Genomic DNA, 21,775 nt, shown 5'->3' on the forward strand with positions numbered 1-21,775 from the left:
TGATAGGAGCACGCGCCGACGTCGTCGGATGACATACATACATATACATTCACATATACATACATACATATATATATATATTGTTGCGAATATGGAATTTGGCCTCCATATCCGCTTGTAAATATTCCCCTATTTCCCCAATACTCCCCAACTATCCCCAATCCCCCATTCCCTAGTCCCATTGTCTGTAAACAACAATCAGTAGAGCCGACCTTCCCCTTTTTCCCCCATTAAATGTCGTGCCCAGGTCCACCGCATCACACGTAGACAACTTTCGGACATCTGCTAGTTATTCTTAGTCTATGTCAGTTAAGGACTCGTTTCCATTAATTATGACTCTTCGTTGCACCAGAATGTGATTATATGGCACCAGTAGTGAGTTTAGGACCTTTCCCATACCTCCTCCCATCTTCTTCCGCAAACAACAACAATAACAACAACAACAACAACAACAACAACAGAGGGGCACGGCGCTGCGCGGGGGGGAGTGTGCGTCCTGACACCGGCTCGGTTAGCCGCCATTGACAATGCGCTCCAGACCATGCGCTCCACGGGGTTACCACAAAGGGGCTGGCTGTCAGCTCCTCGTCAAGGGCGGAGCCTGGTAAAACCCCCGCACGCACCCAATGAGAAGCTACGTGCCGATTCCACGAGGCGGAGCTAACGAGCCGAGGGCGTGTCACTCCCCGCCGGATATACGCGGCCACGTAGCGGACGTGACGTCAGGTGCGCCCCCAGCTTGAGCAGACAAGACGCCATCCGAGCGCTGCGACCTCCCCGCATCTCTAGACCGGACCGGGTCGACCCTGTCCTTGAGCCAAGAGTGCACCTTGAGCCATCGATACCCGCTTTCCTAGCCATCAAACCCCGTGTGAGTCAGCCTTTTGTCCCGTTTATCTGTCGTCTGTTGGGAATAATATAAGATTGTGTTTAAGTGCCCACCTTACTATGCTGTACCTCTCGTCCTTGTAATCTAACCTTCCGCCTTAATATAACCTCCTCCGGAGGTCTTGAGAACTGAACCCTGGGTGTCGTGTCATTTGAATCCCAGCCGTGGTGTCCTTTTCCTTTATTGACCTAGCGCAGCGCGATATAGTCGACGTTCGGGTATAATCGGGTAACTTGTGCAGACGTGGTCATACCAAAACCGCTCGGTAAATAACATCCAAGCCACGTCTGTAACAATATATATATATATATATATATATATATATATATATATATATATATATATGTGTGTATATATATATATATGTATATATATATATATATATATATATATATATATATATATATATATATATATATATATATATATATATATATATATATATATATATATAAATATATATATATATATATATATATTACAGACTTGGCATTTAATATGGAATATTTTTTTTGTGGGGGTGAACTTACTTTTCAAGATGTCTTAGAACCAAAAGTTCATTAGAATTATGTTGAAATTATTCTAGATTTTGTTAATGTGAACTTTAAAAGAAACAAAAACCACATTTGACATTTCGAAACAAATAAATTGATCCTTGAAAGTGATGTCAACTGATATCGAACTCAATTCATGGACAGTACTGTGTTAAACTTCTGTACGTTTTCCAGAAGTATCTCTTTATTTTGCACATAAGCCCAAATTTTTTTTAACAAAAACAAAAGTTAAATTACGACTGGGATTACGGACAGTAAAATTACAGTTCAGTACTTCGTGTAACCCCCACAAGCATTCAGGAGAGCACGTACACGTTAAGGCATGCTGTTCACGAGATTTGCCAAGGTTTGGACAGGAATTGCTTGCCATGCAGTGACAATAGCCTGCTGCAATTCACGCACAGAGGTCGGCTGCTGGTCCAAGTGGTCGCTTTGACGCGTTAATTCTGCCCACAAGTTCTCTATCGGATTCATATCCGGGGACATGGCAGGCCACTCCATATGCTCTACACCACTGTCAGCAAGAAAGTGTTGGATCATGCGAGCACGATGAGGCCGTGCATTGTCATCTTGGAAGACAAAGTTTCCTTGAAAGGCTGCACGAGCAAATGGAAGCAATGTTTCTTCCAGAATGGCCCTGAACTTGAACTGGTTCAGGTCTCCATTCAGAACAACCAGGTCAGTTTTGCCCCCTGCATGAAAAGCAGCCCAAACGGTCACCCCACCACCTCCAGCTTGGACTCTTGGCACTATACAATCTTTGTTGTAGGCTTCATGCACTTGTCTGCGCACTCGGACGCGGCCATCTTGACGATAGACCAGAAATCTAGACTCGTCACTGAAGGTCACGTGATTCCAGTGTCCTGGCTGCCATTGACGGTGCTCTCTGGCCCACTGCAATCGGCGCTGGCGGTGTTGTCTGGTCAGGCGTGGCTTTCTCAGGGGACGCCTGGCACGATAGCCTGCTTGAACCAGTCATTGGTTCACTAGCCTTCTGGATACAGGCACATTTGTCAGTTGCTGCCACTCAGCCCTTAGCCGATTAGCTGAGTTGGTACGGCCATTGCGGACTAACCGGTGCAGCTGGCGATCATCCCTCCTGGTGGTTCTGCGTGGACGTCCTAGCCTCGGTATTGGAGTAGGGACACCCCTCTGAGCATTTCGTTTCAGGATCTTTGACACCTGACCTTGAATGATGCCATACTGCCGAGCAATAGCACGCTGTTTCATGCCGTAATTTCGTAAAGCCACCACTCCATGACAAACAGCAATGTTGAGTTGACGGACCATCTCCAGAGGAAGCGGCAATAAGTTTTGGAGATGTGCAGCAGTTGTTTTCCACTAATACAGAACGCAACAACCCTTGTATACCCGACTGTGAAGCCAATCATCAAATGCACCTGTCCGTACATTTTGCCACGCCACCTGTGATATAATCCTGTTGTTGACTTCTTGCTGCGACAGACAATCAGTGACATGGTTCTTTTAACAAACAAATCACCAAAGTGTAAAATAAACTCACCAGATTGATATACTGAGTTAAGAAAGCAAACCCAAGTCAAGAAAAAAAAAATATTCCATATTAAATGCCAAGTCTGTATATATATATATATATATATATATATATATATATATATATATATATATATATATATATATATATATATATATATATATTCAAAGAACATATTTTTCCTACTTGTGGTTAAACTTGTCCTATAGACGCTTATTAAATCAAATAGTGAGATTATTTTTGAAAAGGTAATTGCAAAAAACGATTTAAAATATTGTTCCTGCTTTTTTTATTATCAAATTTAGTGTCAAACTCCAGTATTACATTTCCAAAAACCTCGACTATATTGTGCCATGCATGCCACTTACTATTGTTAGCAAAAAGTGTTTCCATTATTTCATCACACTATATTTTACTCTTTCTGTGAACTCCTCTGCAAGCATCGACTTGGCAAATATTAATTTGAAAAAGTGCTTCGAAGAAAAGCCGTCCCATATAATTTGTGTTTTGATATATTTTTTTCTCTGCCTGTCCAATGTCCATCCTGTTTCCGTTTATTATCCATAAATAAAAAGTGTTTGCCATGACAATGTGTGTTTGTGTTTGGCAGTGAGACACACCGGAACACCAACTTTACGAAACATCTCCGCAGCACGCCTCGCGTCGATTAGAGCCAGGTCCTGAGGTGTACTTACAATAACTGCACCTGGGGTGGGAAGATTTGGCAGGAAAGTTTGTGACTGAAAAAAAATGATGAAGTTAAACTACCCAATTATGGGATCACAAAACTTAAAAAAGAAGAAATCCAAAATTCACTTTGAAAGGCAATTAAATATAAAAGCAAGTTTCAGCAAGTATGGAGTGACTAATGAATGATGTTTAAACAAGTCAGGAGACGACGATGGTTCACGAGCGAGCGGTATTCAATGACAAAGGACGGACTATAACCGAAACAGGCCCGGAAATGTCAAAACGAAGGTTACTGACCTTTAAATGAGATAGAAAATAATGTATAATCAGTTATGAGGTTAGTTAGCTACACAATACCAAAAATTCGGTTCGATTCCGACAACTTTGAAAATTTGACCTTTGTGACCTTCAAAGGTCAAAGGTTGAAGATTCTGAAATTTGTTGGAAAACTTGTATTTCATGATGTATGTGATAATATAAGATCATGTATGACATTTCACCCTATCAGGAAGCAAACAATGTAATAAAACCATCAAAAATCGACTTTCCTAAACTTCGTGACCTTGTGACATTGACCTTGGGGTGAAAATGAAAAATCGAGCTCTGTGGGGCTAGACACGTGACATTGGCCTAACCAAATATCGAAACCCCTGTCAGATTCCACCAAACCCCTCGGAGAAGATGTAGCTTGAACTCGATTACCCCATAAAAAGACATCTTTTACGGGCGTGGCTCCGCCCACAATGGGCGCAATACGCCCACTCTAGGCAGGACACAACTAGATCATGATATCAACCTCCCAACCAAGTTTCATCAACATCGGATGATATCTCATCGGGTAGTTATGCTGTGGACAGACACACACACACACACACACACACACACACACACACACACACACACACACACACACACACACACACACACACACACACACACACACGACGAATATAGGGTCACTTGATAACTCGTGAACCAATACAAATGCTGAACCAGCAAACATCTCAAAATGCAAAGCCAGTCTACATGCACTTTGTACTCGAACTAAACTTGACAAAAGCGACAGTTAAAAAAAAAAATTCATACATTTTATTAATTTGTGTTTTGCATATTCTCATAACAAAGGTTTGTTGAAGATTTGATGACAAAAAGTTCAAATGGTAGAAAGTTATGGCCTGGACAAACACGCTGAAGCGCAATGGTAAATAAATAAAGAAACACGGAAGCAATAAAAAAAAAATCGGGCGTCTCGTACTTGACGCGCTGCAGCGTGGTGGAGTTATTATATACAGTCACATGAAAAAGTAAATACACCCCGTGTAAAGTTTGGACTTTTTCAACATATTTCAACATACAGCTATTTGATCTTCATTTCAACAATATTGATAGATAAAGGTGATATAATATAACAAATATGATGGTACATTTACATTTTGTAGTCCATTGTATAATTTAAATAAACATAAATGCAAATTTCGCATGTGGAAAAAGTAAGTACTTTGTTTTTTTTGTTAATGTACAATTACTGTATAATTTTTGTTAATGATAATTATGACATCATAGGTAATGTCGTTCGGCCGCCATCTTGGAAAAACCGAAAAAATTTGCACCCCCATATCTCCGAAAGTGCTGAATAGAAAAAATTGAGACATGGCTCATTGTAAATAACTCTCCTTGTGGAATAAAACATGTTCATGATGATGTCATATGTGCCTCCATTATGACGTCATAATATGACAGATACAAAACTTCATCCGATCAAGATGAAATTTCTTGAGCATAATCTAGGAATAAATTAGTGGAGAAAAAAAAATGATGACGTCATCGGTCACGTGGTTCGGTCGCCATTTTTTTTTAACACAAAAGCCTTAAAAAACACTGAAAATACATCCTGGCGAGGGTTTGCAATCTCTGATTGCTCTTTCTTGTTTATATATGTTATATATCTGGTGTTGGGCTAGTGGCTAGGGTGCCGGCTTAGGATCCTAGGATCCTGGGTTCGAATCCCGGTCGATCGCTGAATTAACACCAGGGGGGTTGACTCAGCCTGTCATCCTTCCGAGGTCGGCTAATTGAGTACCAGTTCACTGGTAATTCCCTGTTTGTCATTAAAGGCGGCAAAAAGGGTTGGCGTCAGGAAGGGCATCCGGCCGTAAAACAATGCTTCAAAAAGGGGACCAAAAAAAAAAACAACAACAACCATGGTGCCCGAAAAAGGCCAACCCCCGCTTTGCGGGGAAAAATGGCCTCTAAAGGTGGTTATTATATATATTTTTATATATATCGCTTTTTGCCCGATCTCTCAATGGTGAAGAATCACTTGAAAAATTCAATAATTCACGTATCCGAAACCATATTCAGAATTGAATCGTCCTTGTCACTGTCAGACACCCAAATGGTCCACCAAGTTTCATCCAAATCCGTCCACAACTTTTTGAGATATCCTGCTATGTATCGTTTTTGGCCCTATCTCCAAATGGTGAAGAATCACTGAAAAAATTCTAGTCGCCGGATCCGAATCCGGATCTTCACCAAAATCTAATCATTTCATCCTTGTCACAAGTAGGAATAACTTCCAAAGTTATTGAAAACTTCCAAAGCCTCGGGCACTTTCAAAGTTGCAATGATAAAAATGCCAGGATGCAAGATAGGTTATTGAAAATCATACCTGAAAGTGGGACATGCTGGCACAATGAAAGGTGCACATCACCTGTGCCAGGTGGTAGATCTACGAGCAAGTAGTCCAAAGGGCCCCAGCTAACCTGCAAACAAGCAAGAGCACACACACACACACACACACACACACACACACACACACACACACACACACACACACACACACACACACACACACACACACACACACACACAGCACGTTGGTGCAAAGGAGAAAAAAAAAAAAAAAAAAGTTTATCATTATTATCATTAATTTATTTTGCAACTTTTATTGCAGCTGTTATTGATACCCTGTTGCATCATGTGGTTCTTTCACACCAAACCCTCACAAATTGATTTTCAATGGAAGTCTGCAATTGTCCAGGGAGGAGGTAAATGGGGTCTACGGTGGAGGCATATTCTTACTGACACTGGAAATCGGGGAGTCTTGGTTAATCTATGCAAGTGAACAGGCAGCGTTGAAGAGCAAGCGCTTCTAACAGAGAGGGTCATATGTGGCATTTCTACAACTTGCAGTACTTGCTCATGTGAACCGTCATACTCAAGATGGCAATCACCCGCAATCTCAAAACAATTTCTCACCTCAATTTTGGTTGTATTACCTGTACGTGAGATTTCATTTACCCTAAGGGGTCTACTACAAAATTTTCACAACCCTCTTCATCTTAATATATTGTACATATCACTATTATTTAATCCCAACTGCATTTCCTCCATCCCAAACTTCTCTCTAACCTATTGTACACCGCTCCTTTCCTATGCCATCTCCAGGCATTGCAAATCGTCATTGCTGGGCACCGAAGGGGGCTCGGCAGTGACGCACGCTGAAAGAGAGTACTCAGTTTTCACTCTGGTTGTTTGTTGTACACCGCTTCTTTCCTATGCCATCTCCAGGCATTGCAAATCGTCATTGCCGGGCACAAAAGGGTGCACCAAAGGGCAGTGACGCACGCTGAAAGAGAGTACTCAGTTTTCACTCTGGTTTCTTGTTTGTTTGTACGGGCGATATCTCAGCCATCCTTTGAGCTCGGAAGCTGAAATTTCGGCACAGTAGTGAGCAGGTCCTTTGTCAAAAACAGTATTTTTTGTTTTTTGATTAATCAATTAATTGAGGAGTTATTTAATTATTAGCGATTAATTAAGTACTTATTTAATTTAATTATTAGGGTTAGGGTATACTATTATTAGGGTTAGGGTTAGGGTATTAGGGTTAGGTTAGGGTAAGTAAGTCCCCTTAACTTATTTAATTAATTAAATTTCCTTTCTCTTCGTACCATTAACTCAGGCACCTTTTGAGTTAGGAAGCTGATATTTGGACACGCCAATGACCAGGTGATTTGGCTGCAAAGGATATTTTTGATTAATTAATTAATTAATTAATCGATTAATTATTTAATTATTCGATTAATGACAAAAAAATTTTTTTTTTTAAGTTACAGATTCTGATGAAATAGTGGTAGTTTATGTGTTCTCTGACCAAATTGATTAATAATTTAACTTCTTTATGATTATTATTTATTTATTTTCATTATTAATCATTTATTTATTTTCTTTCTCATTTGGCCAATATCTCAGGCACCTTTTGAGCTGGGAAGCTAATATTTGGACATGAGTGACCAAGTGATGTGGCTTTCAAGGATATTTTTGATTTATTGATTAATCATTTCATCTATTAATTATTTATTGATTAATCGATTAATTATTTATTGAGTAATCAATTAATTATTTAATTTTTTATAAATGACTTATTTAATTAAATTTCTAAAAGATACATCTTCGGATGAAGCACAAGTGGTTTAGTTATGCGATTAGCTAATTGATTATGAAAATATTTTGTGATAATCTTTTATTGATTTTAATTATACAATTAATCAATCAATTAGTGTACACCTCTCCCTCCCAATGCAACCTCAATGAGCTGCACTGCGGTATTGCCGGGCGCCGGAGGCGCCCCGGCAATGCCGCGCTGCAGCATATTTAATTATTTGGCATGGGGCGGTGTACTTTGAATGTATGTGTACTTGTTTGTTTGTTTGTTTGTTTTCTTTCTTTCTTGTTGTACACCGCACCTTTCCGATGCCATCTCCAGGCATTGCAAATCGTCATTGCTGGGCACCGAAGGGGGCTCGGCAGTGACGCACGCTGAAAGGGAGTACTCAGTTTTCACTCTGGTTGTTTTCTTGTTTGTTTTCTTGTTTGTTTGTCCGGACGATATCTCAGCCATCCTTTGAGCTAGGAAACTGAAATTTCGGCACAGTAGTGAGCAAGTCCTTTGTCAAAAACGGTATTTTTTGTTTTTTGATTAATCAATAAATTGAGGAGTTATTTAATTATTAGCGATTAATTAAGTACTTATTTAATTAATTAAATTTCCTTTCTCTTCTGACCATTAACTCAGGCACCTTTTGAGTTAGGAAGCTGATATTTGGACATGCCAATGACCAGGTGATTTGGCTGCAAAGGCTATTTTTGATTTATTAATTAATCAATTAATCGATTAATTATTTAATTATTCGATTAATGCCAAAAACTTTTTTTTTTTTAAAGTTACAGATTCTGATGAAATAGTGGTAGTTTATGTGTTCTCTGACCAAATTGATTAATAATTTAATTTTTTTATGATTATTATTTATTTATTTTCATTATTAATCATTTATTTATTTTCTTTCTCATTTGGCCAATATCTCAGGCACCTTTTGAGCTGGGAAGCTAATATTTGGACATGAGTGACCAAGTGATGTGGCTATCAAGGATATTTTTGATTTATTGATTAATCATTTCATCTATTAATTATTTATTGATTAATCGATTAATTATTTATTGAGTAATGAATTAATTATTAAATTTTTTATAAATGACTTATTTAATTAAATTTCTAAAAGATACATCTTCGGATGAAGCACTAGTGGTTTAGTTATGCGATTAGCCAATTGATTATGAAAATATTTTGTGATAATCTTTTATTGATTTTAATTATACAATTAATCAATCAATTAGTGTACACCTCTCCCTCCCAATGCAGCCTCAATGAGCTGCACTGCGGTATTGCCGGGCGCCGGAGGCACCCCGGCAATGCCGCGCTGCAGCATATTTAATTATTTGGCATGGGGCGGTGTACTTTGAATGTATCTGTACTTGTTGTACACCGCTCCTTTCCTATGCCATCTCCAGGCATTGCAAATCGTCATTGCCGGGCACCAAAGGGGGCTCGGCAGTGACGCACGCTGAAAGAGAGTACTCAGTTTTCACTCTGGTTTCTTTCTTTCTTGTTTGTTTTCTTTCTTGTTTTCTTTCTTTCTTGGTTGTCCGGGCGATATCTCAGCCATCCTTTGAGCTAGGAAGCTGAAATTTCGGCACAGTAGTGAGCAAGTCCTTTGTCAAAAACGGTATTTTTTTTTTTTGATCAATCAATAAATTGAGGAGTTATTTAATTATTAGCGATTAATTAAGTACTTATTTAATTAATCAAATTTCCTTTCTCTTCTGACCATTAACTCAGGCACCTTTTGAGTTAGGAAGCTGATATTTGGACATGCCAATGACCAGGTGATTTGGCTGCAAAGGCTATTTTTGATTTATTAATTAATCAATTAATCGATTAATTATTTAATTATTCGATTAATGCCAAAAAAATGTTTTTTTTTAAAGTTACAGATTCTGATGAAATAGTGGTAGTTTATGTGTTCTCTGACCAAATTGATTAATAATTTAATTTTTTTATGATTATTATTTATTTATTTTCATTATTAATCATTTATTTATTTTCTTTCTCATTTGGCCAATATCTCAGGCACCTTTTGAGCTGGGAAGCTAATATTTGGACATGAGTGACCAAGTGATGTGGCTATCAAGGATATTTTTGATTTATTGATTAATCATTTCATCTATTAATTATTTATTGATTAATCGATTAATTATTTATTGAGTAATGAATTAATTATTAAATTTTTTATAAATGACTTATTTAATTAAATTTCTAAAAGATACATCTTCGGATGAAGCACTAGTGGTTTAGTTATGCGATTAGCCAATTGATTATGAAAATATTTTGTGATAATCTTTTATTGATTTTAATTATACAATTAATCAATCAATTAGTGTACACCTCTCCCTCCCAATGCAGCCTCAATGAGCTGCACTGCGGTATTGCCGGGCGCCGGAGGCACCCCGGCAATGCCGCGCTGCAGCATATTTAATTATTTGGCATGGGGCGGTGTACTTTGAATGTATCTGTACTTGTTGTACACCGCTCCTTTCCTATGCCATCTCCAGGCATTGCAAATCGTCATTGCCGGGCACCAAAGGGGGCTCGGCAGTGACGCACGCTGAAAGAGAGTACTCAGTTTTCACTCTGGTTTCTTTCTTTCTTGTTGTACACCGCTCCTTTCCTATGCCATCTCCAGGCATTGCAAATCGTCATTGCCGGGCACCAAAGGGGGCTCGGCAGTGACGCACGCTGAAAGAGAGTACTCAGTTTTCACTCTGGTTGTTTGTTTGTTTTCTTTCTTGGTTGTCCGGACGATATCTCAGCCATCCTTTGAGCTAGGAAGCTGAAATTTCGGCACAGTCGTGAGCAAGTCCTTTATCAAATACGGTATTTTTTGTTTTTTGAATAATCAATTAATTGAGGAGTTATTTAATTATTAGCGTTTAATTAAGTACTTATTTAATTAATTAAATTTCATTTCTCTTCTGACCATTATTAACTCAGGCACCTTTTGAGTTAGGAAGCTGATATTTGGACATGCCAATGACCAGGTGATTTGGCTGCAAAGGATATTTTTGATTTATTAATTAATCAATTAATCGATTAATTATTTAATTATTCGATTAATGACCCAAAAAAATTTTTTTTTTAAGTTACAGATTCTGATGAAATAGTGGTAGTTTATGTGTTCTCTGACCAAATTGATTACCAATTTAATTTTTTTATGATTATTATTTATTTATTTTCATTATTAATCATTTATTTATTTTCTTTCTCATTTGGCCAATATCTCAGGCACCTTTTGAGCTGGGAAGCTAATATTTGGACATAAGTGACCAAGTGATGTGGCTATCAAGGATATTTTTGATTTATTGATTAATCATTTCATCTATTAATTATTTATTGATTAATCGATTAATTATTTATTGAGTAATCAATTAATTATTTAATTTTTTATAAATGACTTATTTAATTAAATTTCTAAAAGATACATCTTCGGATGAAGCACTAGTGGTTTAGTTATGCGATTAGCCAATTGATTATGAAAATATTTTGTGATAATCTTTTATTGATTTTAATTATACAATTAATCAATCAATTAGTGTACACCTCTCCCTCCCAATGCAGCCTTAATGAGCTGCACTGCGGTATTGCCGGGCGCCGGAGGCGCCCCGGCAATGCCGCGCTGCAGCATATTTAATTATTTGGCATGGGGCGGTGTACTTTGAATGTATGTGTACTTGTTTGTTTTCTTTCTTGTTTTCTTTCTTTCTTGGTTGTCCGGGCGATATCTCAGCCATCCTTTGAGCTAGGAAGCTGAAATTTCGGCACAGTAGTGAGCAAGTCCTTTGTCAAAAACGGTATTTTTTTTTTTTGATCAATCAATAAATTGAGGAGTTATTTAATTATTAGCGATTAATTAAGTACTTATTTAATTAATCAAATTTCCTTTCTCTTCTGACCATTAACTCAGGCACCTTTTGAGTTAGGAAGCTGATATTTGGACATGCCAATGACCAGGTGATTTGGCTGCAAAGGCTATTTTTGATTTATTAATTAATCAATTAATCGATTAATTATTTAATTATTCGATTAATGCCAAAAAATGTTTTTTTTTAAAGTTACAGATTCTGATGAAATAGTGGTAGTTTATGTGTTCTCTGACCAAATTGATTAATAATTTAATTTTTTTATGATTATTATTTATTTATTTTCATTATTAATCATTTATTTATTTTCTTTCTCATTTGGCCAATATCTCAGGCACCTTTTGAGCTGGGAAGCTAATATTTGGACATGAGTGACCAAGTGATGTGGCTATCAAGGATATTTTTGATTTATTGATTAATCATTTCATCTATTAATTATTTATTGATTAATCGATTAATTATTTATTGAGTTATCAATTAATTATTAATTTTTTTATAAATGACTTATTTAATTAAATTTCTAAAAGATACATATTCGGATGAAGCACTCGTGGTTTAGTTATGCGATTAGCCAATTGATTATGAAAATATTTTGTGATAATCTTTTATTGATTTTAATTATACAATTAATCAATCAATTAGTGTACACCTCTCCCTCCCAATGCAGCCTCAATGAGCTGCACTGCGGTATTGCCGGGCGCCAGAGGCGCCCCGGCAATACCGCGCTGCAGCATATTTAATTATTTGGCATGGGGCGGTGTACTTTGAATGTATGTGTACTTGTTTTCTTTCTTGTTTTCTTTCTTGTTTTCCTTCTTGTTTGTCCGGGCGATATCTCAGCCATCCTTTGAGCTAGGAAGCTGAAATTTCGGCACAATAGTGAGCAAGTCTTTTGTCAAAAACGGTATTTTTTTTTTGATTAATCAATAAATTGAGGAGTTATTTAATTATTAGCGATTAATTAAGTACTTATTTAATTAATCAAATGTCCTTTCTCTTCTGACCATTAACTCAGGCACCTTTTGAGTTAGGAAGCTGACATTTGGACATGCCAATGACCAGGTGATTTGGCTGCAAAGGATATTTTTGATTTATTAATTAATAAATTAATCGATTAATTATTGAATTATTCGATTAATGACAAAAAAAAAATTTTTTTTTAAGTTACAGATTCTGATGAAATAGTGGTAGTTTATGTGTTCTCTGACCAAATTGATTAATAACTTAATTTTTTTATGATTATTGTACACCGCTCCTTTCCTATGCCATCTCCAGGCATTGCAAATCGTCATTGCCGGGCACCAAAGGGGGCTCGGCAGTGACGCACGCTGAAAGAGAGTACTCAGTTTTCACTCTGGTTTCTTGTTGTACACCGCTCCTTTCCTATGCCATCTCCAGGCATTGCAAATCGTCATTGCCGGGCACCAAAGGGGGCTCGGCAGTGACGCACGCTGAAAGAGAGTACTCAGTTTTCACTCTGGTTTCTTGTTTTCTTGTTGTACACCGCTCCTTTCCTATGCCATCTCCAGGCATTGCAAATCGTCATTGCCGGGCACCAAAGGGGGCTCGGCAGTGACGCACGCTGAAAGAGAGTACTCAGTTTTCACTCTGGTTTCTTGGTTTCTTGTTTTCTTGTTGTACACTGCTCCTTTCCTATGCCATCTCCAGGCATTGCAAATCGTCATTGCCGGGCACCAAAGGGGGCTCGGCAGTGACGCACGCTGAAAGAGAGTACTCAGTTTTCACTCTGGTTCCTTGTTTGTTTTCTTTTTGTTTTCTTGTTTGTTTTCTTTCTTGTTTTCTTTCTTGGTTGTCCGGACGATATCTCAGCCATCCTTTGAGCTAGGAAGCTGAAATTTCGGCACAAGAGTGAGCAAGTCCTTTCTCAAAAACGTTTTTTTTTTTTTGATTAATCAATAAATTGAGGAGTTATTTAATTATTAGCGATTAATTAAGTACTTATTTAATTAATCAAATTTCCTTTCTCTTCTAACCATTAACTCAGGCACCTTTTGAGTTAGGAAGCTGATATTTGGACATGCCAATGACCAGGTGATTTGGCTGCAAAGGATATTTTTGATTTATTAATTAATCAATTAATCGATTAATTATTTAATTATTTGATTAATGACAAATTTTTTTTTTTTTTTAAGTTACAGATTCTAATGAAATCATAGTAGTTTTTGTGTTCTCTGACCAAATTGATTAATAATTTAATTTTTTAATGATTATTATTTATTTATTTTCATTAGTAATCATTTATTTATTTTCTTTCTCATTTGGCCAATATCTCAGGCACCTTTTGAGCTGGGAAGCTAATATTTGGACATGAGTGACCAAGTGATGTGGCTATCAAGGATATTTTTGATTTATTGATTAATCATTTCATCTATTAATTATTTATTGATTAATCGATTAATTATTTATTGAGTAATCAATTAATTATTTAATTTTTTATAAATGACTTATTTAATTAAATTTCTAAAAGATACATCTTCGGATGAAGCACTAGTGGTTTAGTTATGCGATTAGCCAATTGATTTATGAAAATATTTTGTGATAATCTTTTATTGATTTTAATTATACAATTAATCAATCAATTAGTGTACACCTCTCCCTCCCAATGCAGCCTCAATGAGCTGCACTGCGGTATTGCCGGGCGCCGACGGCGCCCCGGCAATGCCGCGCTGCAGCATATTTAATTATTTGGCATGGGGCGGTGTACTTTGAATGTATGTGTACTTGTTTTCTTTCTTGTTTGTTTGTCCGGACGATATCTCAGCCATCCTTTGAGCTAGGAAGCTGAAATTTCGGCACAATAGTGAGCAAGTCCTTTGTCAAAAACGGTATATATTTTTTTTGATTAATCAATAAATTGAGGAGTTATTTAATTATTAGCGATTAATTAAGTACTTATTTAATTAATCAAATTTCCTTTCTCTTCTGACCATTAACTCAGGCACCTTTTGAGTTAGGAAGCTGATATTTGGACATGCCAATGACCAGGTGATTTGGCTGCAAAGGATATTTTTGATTTATTAATTAATCAATTAATCGATTAATTATTTAATTATTCGATTAATGACCAAATTTTTTTTATTTTTTAAGTTACAGATTCTGATGAAATAGTGGTAGTTTATGTGTTCTCTGACCAAATTGATTACCAATTTAATTTTTTTATGATTATTATTTATTTATTTTCATTATTAATCATTTATTTATTTTCTTTCTCATTTGGCCAATATCTCAGGCACCTTTTGAGCTGGGAAGCTAATATTTGGACATAAGTGACCAAGTGATGTGGCTATCAAGGATATTTTTGATTTATTGATTAATCATTTCATCTATTAATTATTTATTGATTAATCGATTAATTATTTATTGAGTAATCAATTAATTATTTAATTTTTTATAAATGACTTATTTAATTAAATTTCTAAAAGATACATCTTCGGATGAAGCACTAGTGGTTTAGTTATGCGATTAGCCAATTGATTATGAAAATATTTTGTGATAATCTTTTATTGATTTTAATTATACAATTAATCAATCAATTAGTGTACACCTCTCCCTCCCAATGCAGCCTTAATGAGCTGCACTGCGGTATTGCCGGGCGCCGGAGGCGCCCCGGCAATGCCGCGCTGCAGCATATTTAATTATTTGGCATGGGGCGGTGTACTTTGAATGTATGTGTACTTGTTTGTTTTCTTTCTTGTTTTCTTTCTTTCTTGGTTGTCCGGGCGATATCTCAGCCATCCTTTGAGCTAGGAAGCTGAAATTTCGGCACAGTAGTGAGCAAGTCCTTTGTCAAAAACGGTATTTTTTTTTTTTGATCAATCAATAAATTGAGGAGTTATTTAATTATTAGCGATTAATTAAGTACTTATTTAATTAATCAAATTTCCTTTCTCTTCTGACCATTAACTCAGGCACCTTTTGAGTTAGGAAGCTGATATTTGGACATGCCAATGACCAGGTGATTTGGCTGCAAAGGCTATTTTTGATTTATTAATTAATCAATTAATCGATTAATTATTTAATTATTCGATTAATGCCAAAAAATGTTTTTTTTTAAAGTTACAGATTCTGATGAAATAGTGGTAGTTTATGTGTTCTCTGACCAAATTGATTAATAATTTAATTTTTTTATGATTATTATTTATTTATTTTCATTATTAATCATTTATTTATTTTCTTTCTCATTTGGCCAATATCTCAGGCACCTTTTGAGCTGGGAAGCTAATATTTGGACATGAGTGACCAAGTGATGTGGCTATCAAGGATATTTTTGATTTATTGATTAATCATTTCATCTATTAATTATTTATTGATTAATCGATTAATTATTTATTGAGTTATCAATTAATTATTAATTTTTTTATAAATGACTTATTTAATTAAATTTCTAAAAGATACATATTCGGATGAAGCACTCGTGGTTTAGTTATGCGATTAGCCAATTGATTATGAAAATATTTTGTGATAATCTTTTATTGATTTTAATTATACAATTAATCAATCAATTAGTGTACACCTCTCCCTCCCAATGCAGCCTCAATGAGCTGCACTGCGGTATTGCCGGGCGCCAGAGGCGCCCCGGCAATACCGCGCTGCAGCATATTTAATTATTTGGCATGGGGCGGTGTACTTTGAATGTATGTGTACTTGTTTTCTTTCTTGTTTTCTTTCTTGTTTTCTTTCTTGTTTGTCCGGGCGATATCTCAGCCATCCTTTGAGCTAGGAAGCTGAAATTTCGGCACAATAGTGAGCAAGTCTTTTGTCAAAAACGGTATTTTTTTTTTGATTAATCAATAAATTGAGGAGTTATTTAATTATTAGCGATTAATTAAGTACTTATTTAATTAATCAAATGTCCTTTCTCTTCTGACCATTAACTCAGGCACCTTTTGAGTTAGGAAGCTGACATTTGGACATGCCAATGACCAGGTGATTTGGCTGCAAAGGATATTTTTGATTTATTAATTAATAAATTAATCGATTAATTATTGAATTATTCGATTAATGACAAAAAAAAATTTTTTTTTTAAGTTACAGATTCTGATGAAATAGTGGTAGTTTATGTGTTCTCTGACCAAATTGATTAATAACTTAATTTTTTTATGATTATTGTACACCGCTCCTTTCCTATGCCATCTCCAGGCATTGCAAATCGTCATTGCCGGGCACCAAAGGGGGCTCGGCAGTGACGCACGCTGAAAGAGAGTACTCAGTTTTCACTCTGGTTTCTTGTTGTACACCGCTCCTTTCCTATGCCATCTCCAGGCATTGCAAATCGTCATTGCCGGGCACCAAAGGGGGCTCGGCAGTGACGCACGCTGAAAGAGAGTACTCAGTTTTCACTCTGGTTTCTTGTTTTCTTGTTGTACACCGCTCCTTTCCTATGCCATCTCCAGGCATTGCAAATCGTCATTGCCGGGCACCAAAGGGGGCTCGGCAGTGACGCACGCTGAAAGAGAGTACTCAGTTTTCACTCTGGTTTCTTGGTTTCTTGTTTTCTTGTTGTACACTGCTCCTTTCCTATGCCATCTCCAGGCATTGCAAATCGTCATTGCCGGGCACCAAAGGGGGCTCGGCAGTGACGCACGCTGAAAGAGAGTACTCAGTTTTCACTCTGGTTCCTTGTTTGTTTTCTTTTTGTTTTCTTGTTTGTTTTCTTTCTTGTTTTCTTTCTTGGTTGTCCGGACGATATCTCAGCCATCCTTTGAGCTAGGAAGCTGAAATTTCGGCACAAGAGTGAGCAAGTCCTTTCTCAAAAACGTTTTTTTTTTTTTGATTAATCAATAAATTGAGGAGTTATTTAATTATTAGCGATTAATTAAGTACTTATTTAATTAATCAAATTTCCTTTCTCTTCTAACCATTAACTCAGGCACCTTTTGAGTTAGGAAGCTGATATTTGGACATGCCAATGACCAGGTGATTTGGCTGCAAAGGATATTTTTGATTTATTAATTAATCAATTAATCGATTAATTATTTAATTATTTGATTAATGACAAATTTTTTTTTTTTTTTAAGTTACAGATTCTAATGAAATCATAGTAGTTTTTGTGTTCTCTGACCAAATTGATTAATAATTTAATTTTTTTATGATTATTATTTATTTATTTTCATTAGTAATCATTTATTTATTTTCTTTCTCATTTGGCCAATATCTCAGGCACCTTTTGAGCTGGGAAGCTAATATTTGGACATGAGTGACCAAGTGATGTGGCTATCAAGGATATTTTTGATTTATTGATTAATCATTTCATCTATTAATTATTTATTGATTAATCGATTAATTATTTATTGAGTAATCAATTAATTATTTAATTTTTTATAAATGACTTATTTAATTAAATTTCTAAAAGATACATCTTCGGATGAAGCACTAGTGGTTTAGTTATGCGATTAGCCAATTGATTTATGAAAATATTTTGTGATAATCTTTTATTGATTTTAATTATACAATTAATCAATCAATTAGTGTACACCTCTCCCTCCCAATGCAGCCTCAATGAGCTGCACTGCGGTATTGCCGGGCGCCGACGGCGCCCCGGCAATGCCGCGCTGCAGCATATTTAATTCTTTGGCATGGGGCGGTGTACTTTGAATGTATGTGTACTTGTTTTCTTTCTTGTTTGTTTGTCCGGACGATATCTCAGCCATCCTTTGAGCTAGGAAGCTGAAATTTCGGCACAATAGTGAGCAAGTCCTTTGTCAAAAACGGTATATATTTTTTTTGATTAATCAATAAATTGAGGAGTTATTTAATTATTAGCGATTAATTAAGTACTTATTTAATTAATCAAATTTCCTTTCTCTTCTGACCATTAACTCAGGCACCTTTTGAGTTAGGAAGCTGATATTTGGACATGCCAATGACCAGGTGATTTGGCTGCAAAGGATATTTTTGATTTATTAATTAATCAATTAATCGATTAATTATTTAATTATTCGATTAATGACCAAATTTTTTTTATTTTTTAAGTTACAGATTCTGATGAAATAGTGGTAGTTTATGTGTTCTCTGACCAAATTGATTAATAATTTAATTTTTTTATGATTATTATTTATTTATTTTCATTATTAATCATTTATTTATTTTCTTTCTCATTTGGCCAATATCTCAGGCACCTTTTGAGCTGGGAAGCTAATATTTGGACACGAGTGACCAAGTGATGTGGCTATCAAGGATATTTTTGATTTATTGATTAATCATTTCATCTATTAATTATTTATTGAGTAATCAATTAATTATTTAATTTTTTTATAAATGACTTATTTAATTAAATTTCTAAAAGATACATCTTCGGATGAAGCACTAGTGGTTTAGTTATGCGATTAGCCAATTGATTATGAAAATATTTTGTGATAATCTTTTATTGATTTTAATTCTACAATTAATCAATCAATTAGTGTACACCTCTCCCTCCCAATGCAGCCTCAATGAGCTGCACTGCGGTATTTCCGGGCGCCCCGGCAATGCCGCGCTGCAGCATATTTAATTATTTGGCATGGGGCGGTGTACTTTGAATGTATTTGTACTTGTTTAGCCTCTCTTTTCTTCCCGATGTTAGATAGAAACCTCTTTTGGCTAGCAAAGGAAGATTCTCCTTATGGACAACTGTGACCTTAAAAGGGAACCCAAACACAATTTTGTTTTCTGAAAACCATTGAAAATCATTAATCACGGTCAAATTTGAAGGGGAATTGTGGAGCCATATCGTTTTGAGCCATGTGCGAGCAATTCAGACAAAGATGGTGTTTGTGAAGATGGTGGTGTTAGTGGTGCAGATGAAAACGCCGGTCGCATGTTCACTACAGATTGGTAGGTTTGGTTCAATCGTTCACTTTCGCATGTTCACTCACATATTCACTTTTCGTTCAAATCGACGGTTTATCAGGGATTTTGTATTAATCGACAAATCAGTTATATTACTCCAGCATAAATATGGACACAGCCCTGACTCTGCCCAAGCCCACTCGGACACCACCCACCAAATTGGCAACGAATGCTTTGTCCCACCATAATAAGCTGACCAAGTTCCTGTATGTTACATGATCTTTCTGTTTCATACTTTCCTCAAGACGCCATTTGTGTCTGTGGTCATGCTGTGGCATGTCCTACCGTTGTATCCATGCCGTGTCCGACCGTCGTGTCGTGCTGTTTTTTGTCCATGTCGTGTCGATGTCCCACCCCAGTGGAGGGGGGGGGGGGGGGGGAGAGATGGATGGTGGGGCGGTGAGATCAGTCACCGGCAGGCCAACACAGGTGTTTGGTTCACCGCTCAAATCGCCATGAGCAAGTGCTGGTAGCTGAGTAGAGATGGTGTTACAGTTATGAGCGACAGCTGTTTCTTCCGATTAATCGTGAGGGCATCCTCCCCAAATGTGGGGGATCACCACAGGACCTAGCCATCCGTTGGTCCATAACAGTTCTCTTTAAAATGTTCCTAGCACAAAAGTGAATACTTTGTAGACCCGATACACACTCGGTTATTTCGGACAAACCACGTCCAATTTCTGGTAACACTCAGATATTTTGGCCATTAGTGGAGAATTAATCAGTCTCGGTTTGTATTACTACAACCACCAAGGAAGCATCGACTAGACATATTTGTAGAAATTCGAAAATTATTTGCTGTTTTAGTTAAATTGTTCCTTGATGTAACCCGTAAACAATATGGAAGTGGCAGTCAACTTCCTGGTGCGACGTCACGACTAATCGTAAAGAAGAAGAAGACTTTGACTATTAATCACAAAATTACCCACATTATAAATCGGAAATCGTAAAGAGACACATGGTATCTATTTTGTAGGATATCAAGGGATATATTTCATATTGCTACGTTTGTGGGGGTAGGTGATGAAATACCATGGTGGAGATAGAACTTGTAGGGTAGCATGGAACCCATGCAAGTAGGAAGCCAATCTCGATGTATTTAAGTAGGGGAAAACTGTGAGCTTAAGATTGTTTATGTGTCTTCACACGGGGGGTAGAGATTGTGTTATACAGATAGGGGTTAAGATTAGTTTCCCCGGTATATGATTGCTCCCTTTGGTTTTTCCCTACGTTTTTACAACAAGACGGTCCATAAAAACCCTTGTTACGTCAACGACAACAACAACAGCAATCATCCCCTGCAAGCGCGAACATTCTCGATAGGCGAGTAAACTATGCCTTAATGACGAGAGCTAGAAGGAAGAAGAATCGCTCAGTCTCTCTCTCGTTCTGGTTTTGGTCAGAGGCGGTCGCTTTCGTCTCGGGTGCGTTCGTGAAGTGAACTTGTCGGAGCTTTGCAACTAATGAAAAATTGAAGGACGGGGTGTTGTCGACTGTGGTGCTTTTCGGGGGACGAGAGAGCCGCGTCTCGCTTGGCGGTGGAAGCAAGGAAGGGCCGGGTGGCTGCCTGCCCATGCCTGGGCATTTTCGGTGCCATTTGTTGGAGCGTTTCCCGTGCGGATGGCTGCATGGACTTCAACAACCACCAGGTTCCTAGAGGCAATTTGAGATGCAAAGCTGAGTACTAGCTGAATAAAACAAAACCGTTTATTTTTATTAACTTTTCCCTTGTTCGTCTCTGTGTCTGAGTGGAGGATCCTCAAGTAGGAAATATTAGACTTACCTCACCGTTCATTTTTTATTCATTACATTTACTTTCACAAAATTAATTATTGTTGCATTTTATTGTCGTGTGTGTTTCTCTGTTTGTGGGTTTGAGTATAAACCCAGTGAGCTCCGTGCTGGTAAGCACCTTGCTGCCTTCCATCCTGCACACGCCAAAAAGTACCACCATTATTCGGAGTTCGC

At 37.0% G+C, this 21,775-nt stretch overlaps 1 protein-coding gene across 7 annotated transcripts in view; it reads right to left on the reverse strand.

The window, feature by feature from the left end:
* NUBPL (NUBP iron-sulfur cluster assembly factor, mitochondrial) overlaps positions 1-21,775 on the reverse strand; it is a 101,876-nt gene that overhangs the window by 16,703 nt on the left and 63,398 nt on the right. For all 7 annotated transcript variants that reach the window (XM_068109902.2, XM_078774698.1, XM_078774699.1 and 4 more), the window contains 2 exons: positions 6,315-6,408; positions 3,577-3,662 (listed from right to left, as the gene is read on the reverse strand). In XM_068109902.2, the coding sequence (XP_067966003.2) occupies positions 3,577-3,662; positions 6,315-6,408 (180 nt within the window). The remainder of the gene's footprint in view (positions 1-3,576; positions 3,663-6,314; positions 6,409-21,775) is intronic.

The sequence above is a fragment of the Myxine glutinosa genome, chromosome 3 (genome assembly GCF_964187855.1).
Source record: "Myxine glutinosa chromosome 3, kmMyxGlut1.1, whole genome shotgun sequence".
Classification (NCBI taxonomy): Eukaryota; Metazoa; Chordata; class Myxini; order Myxiniformes; family Myxinidae; genus Myxine; species Myxine glutinosa.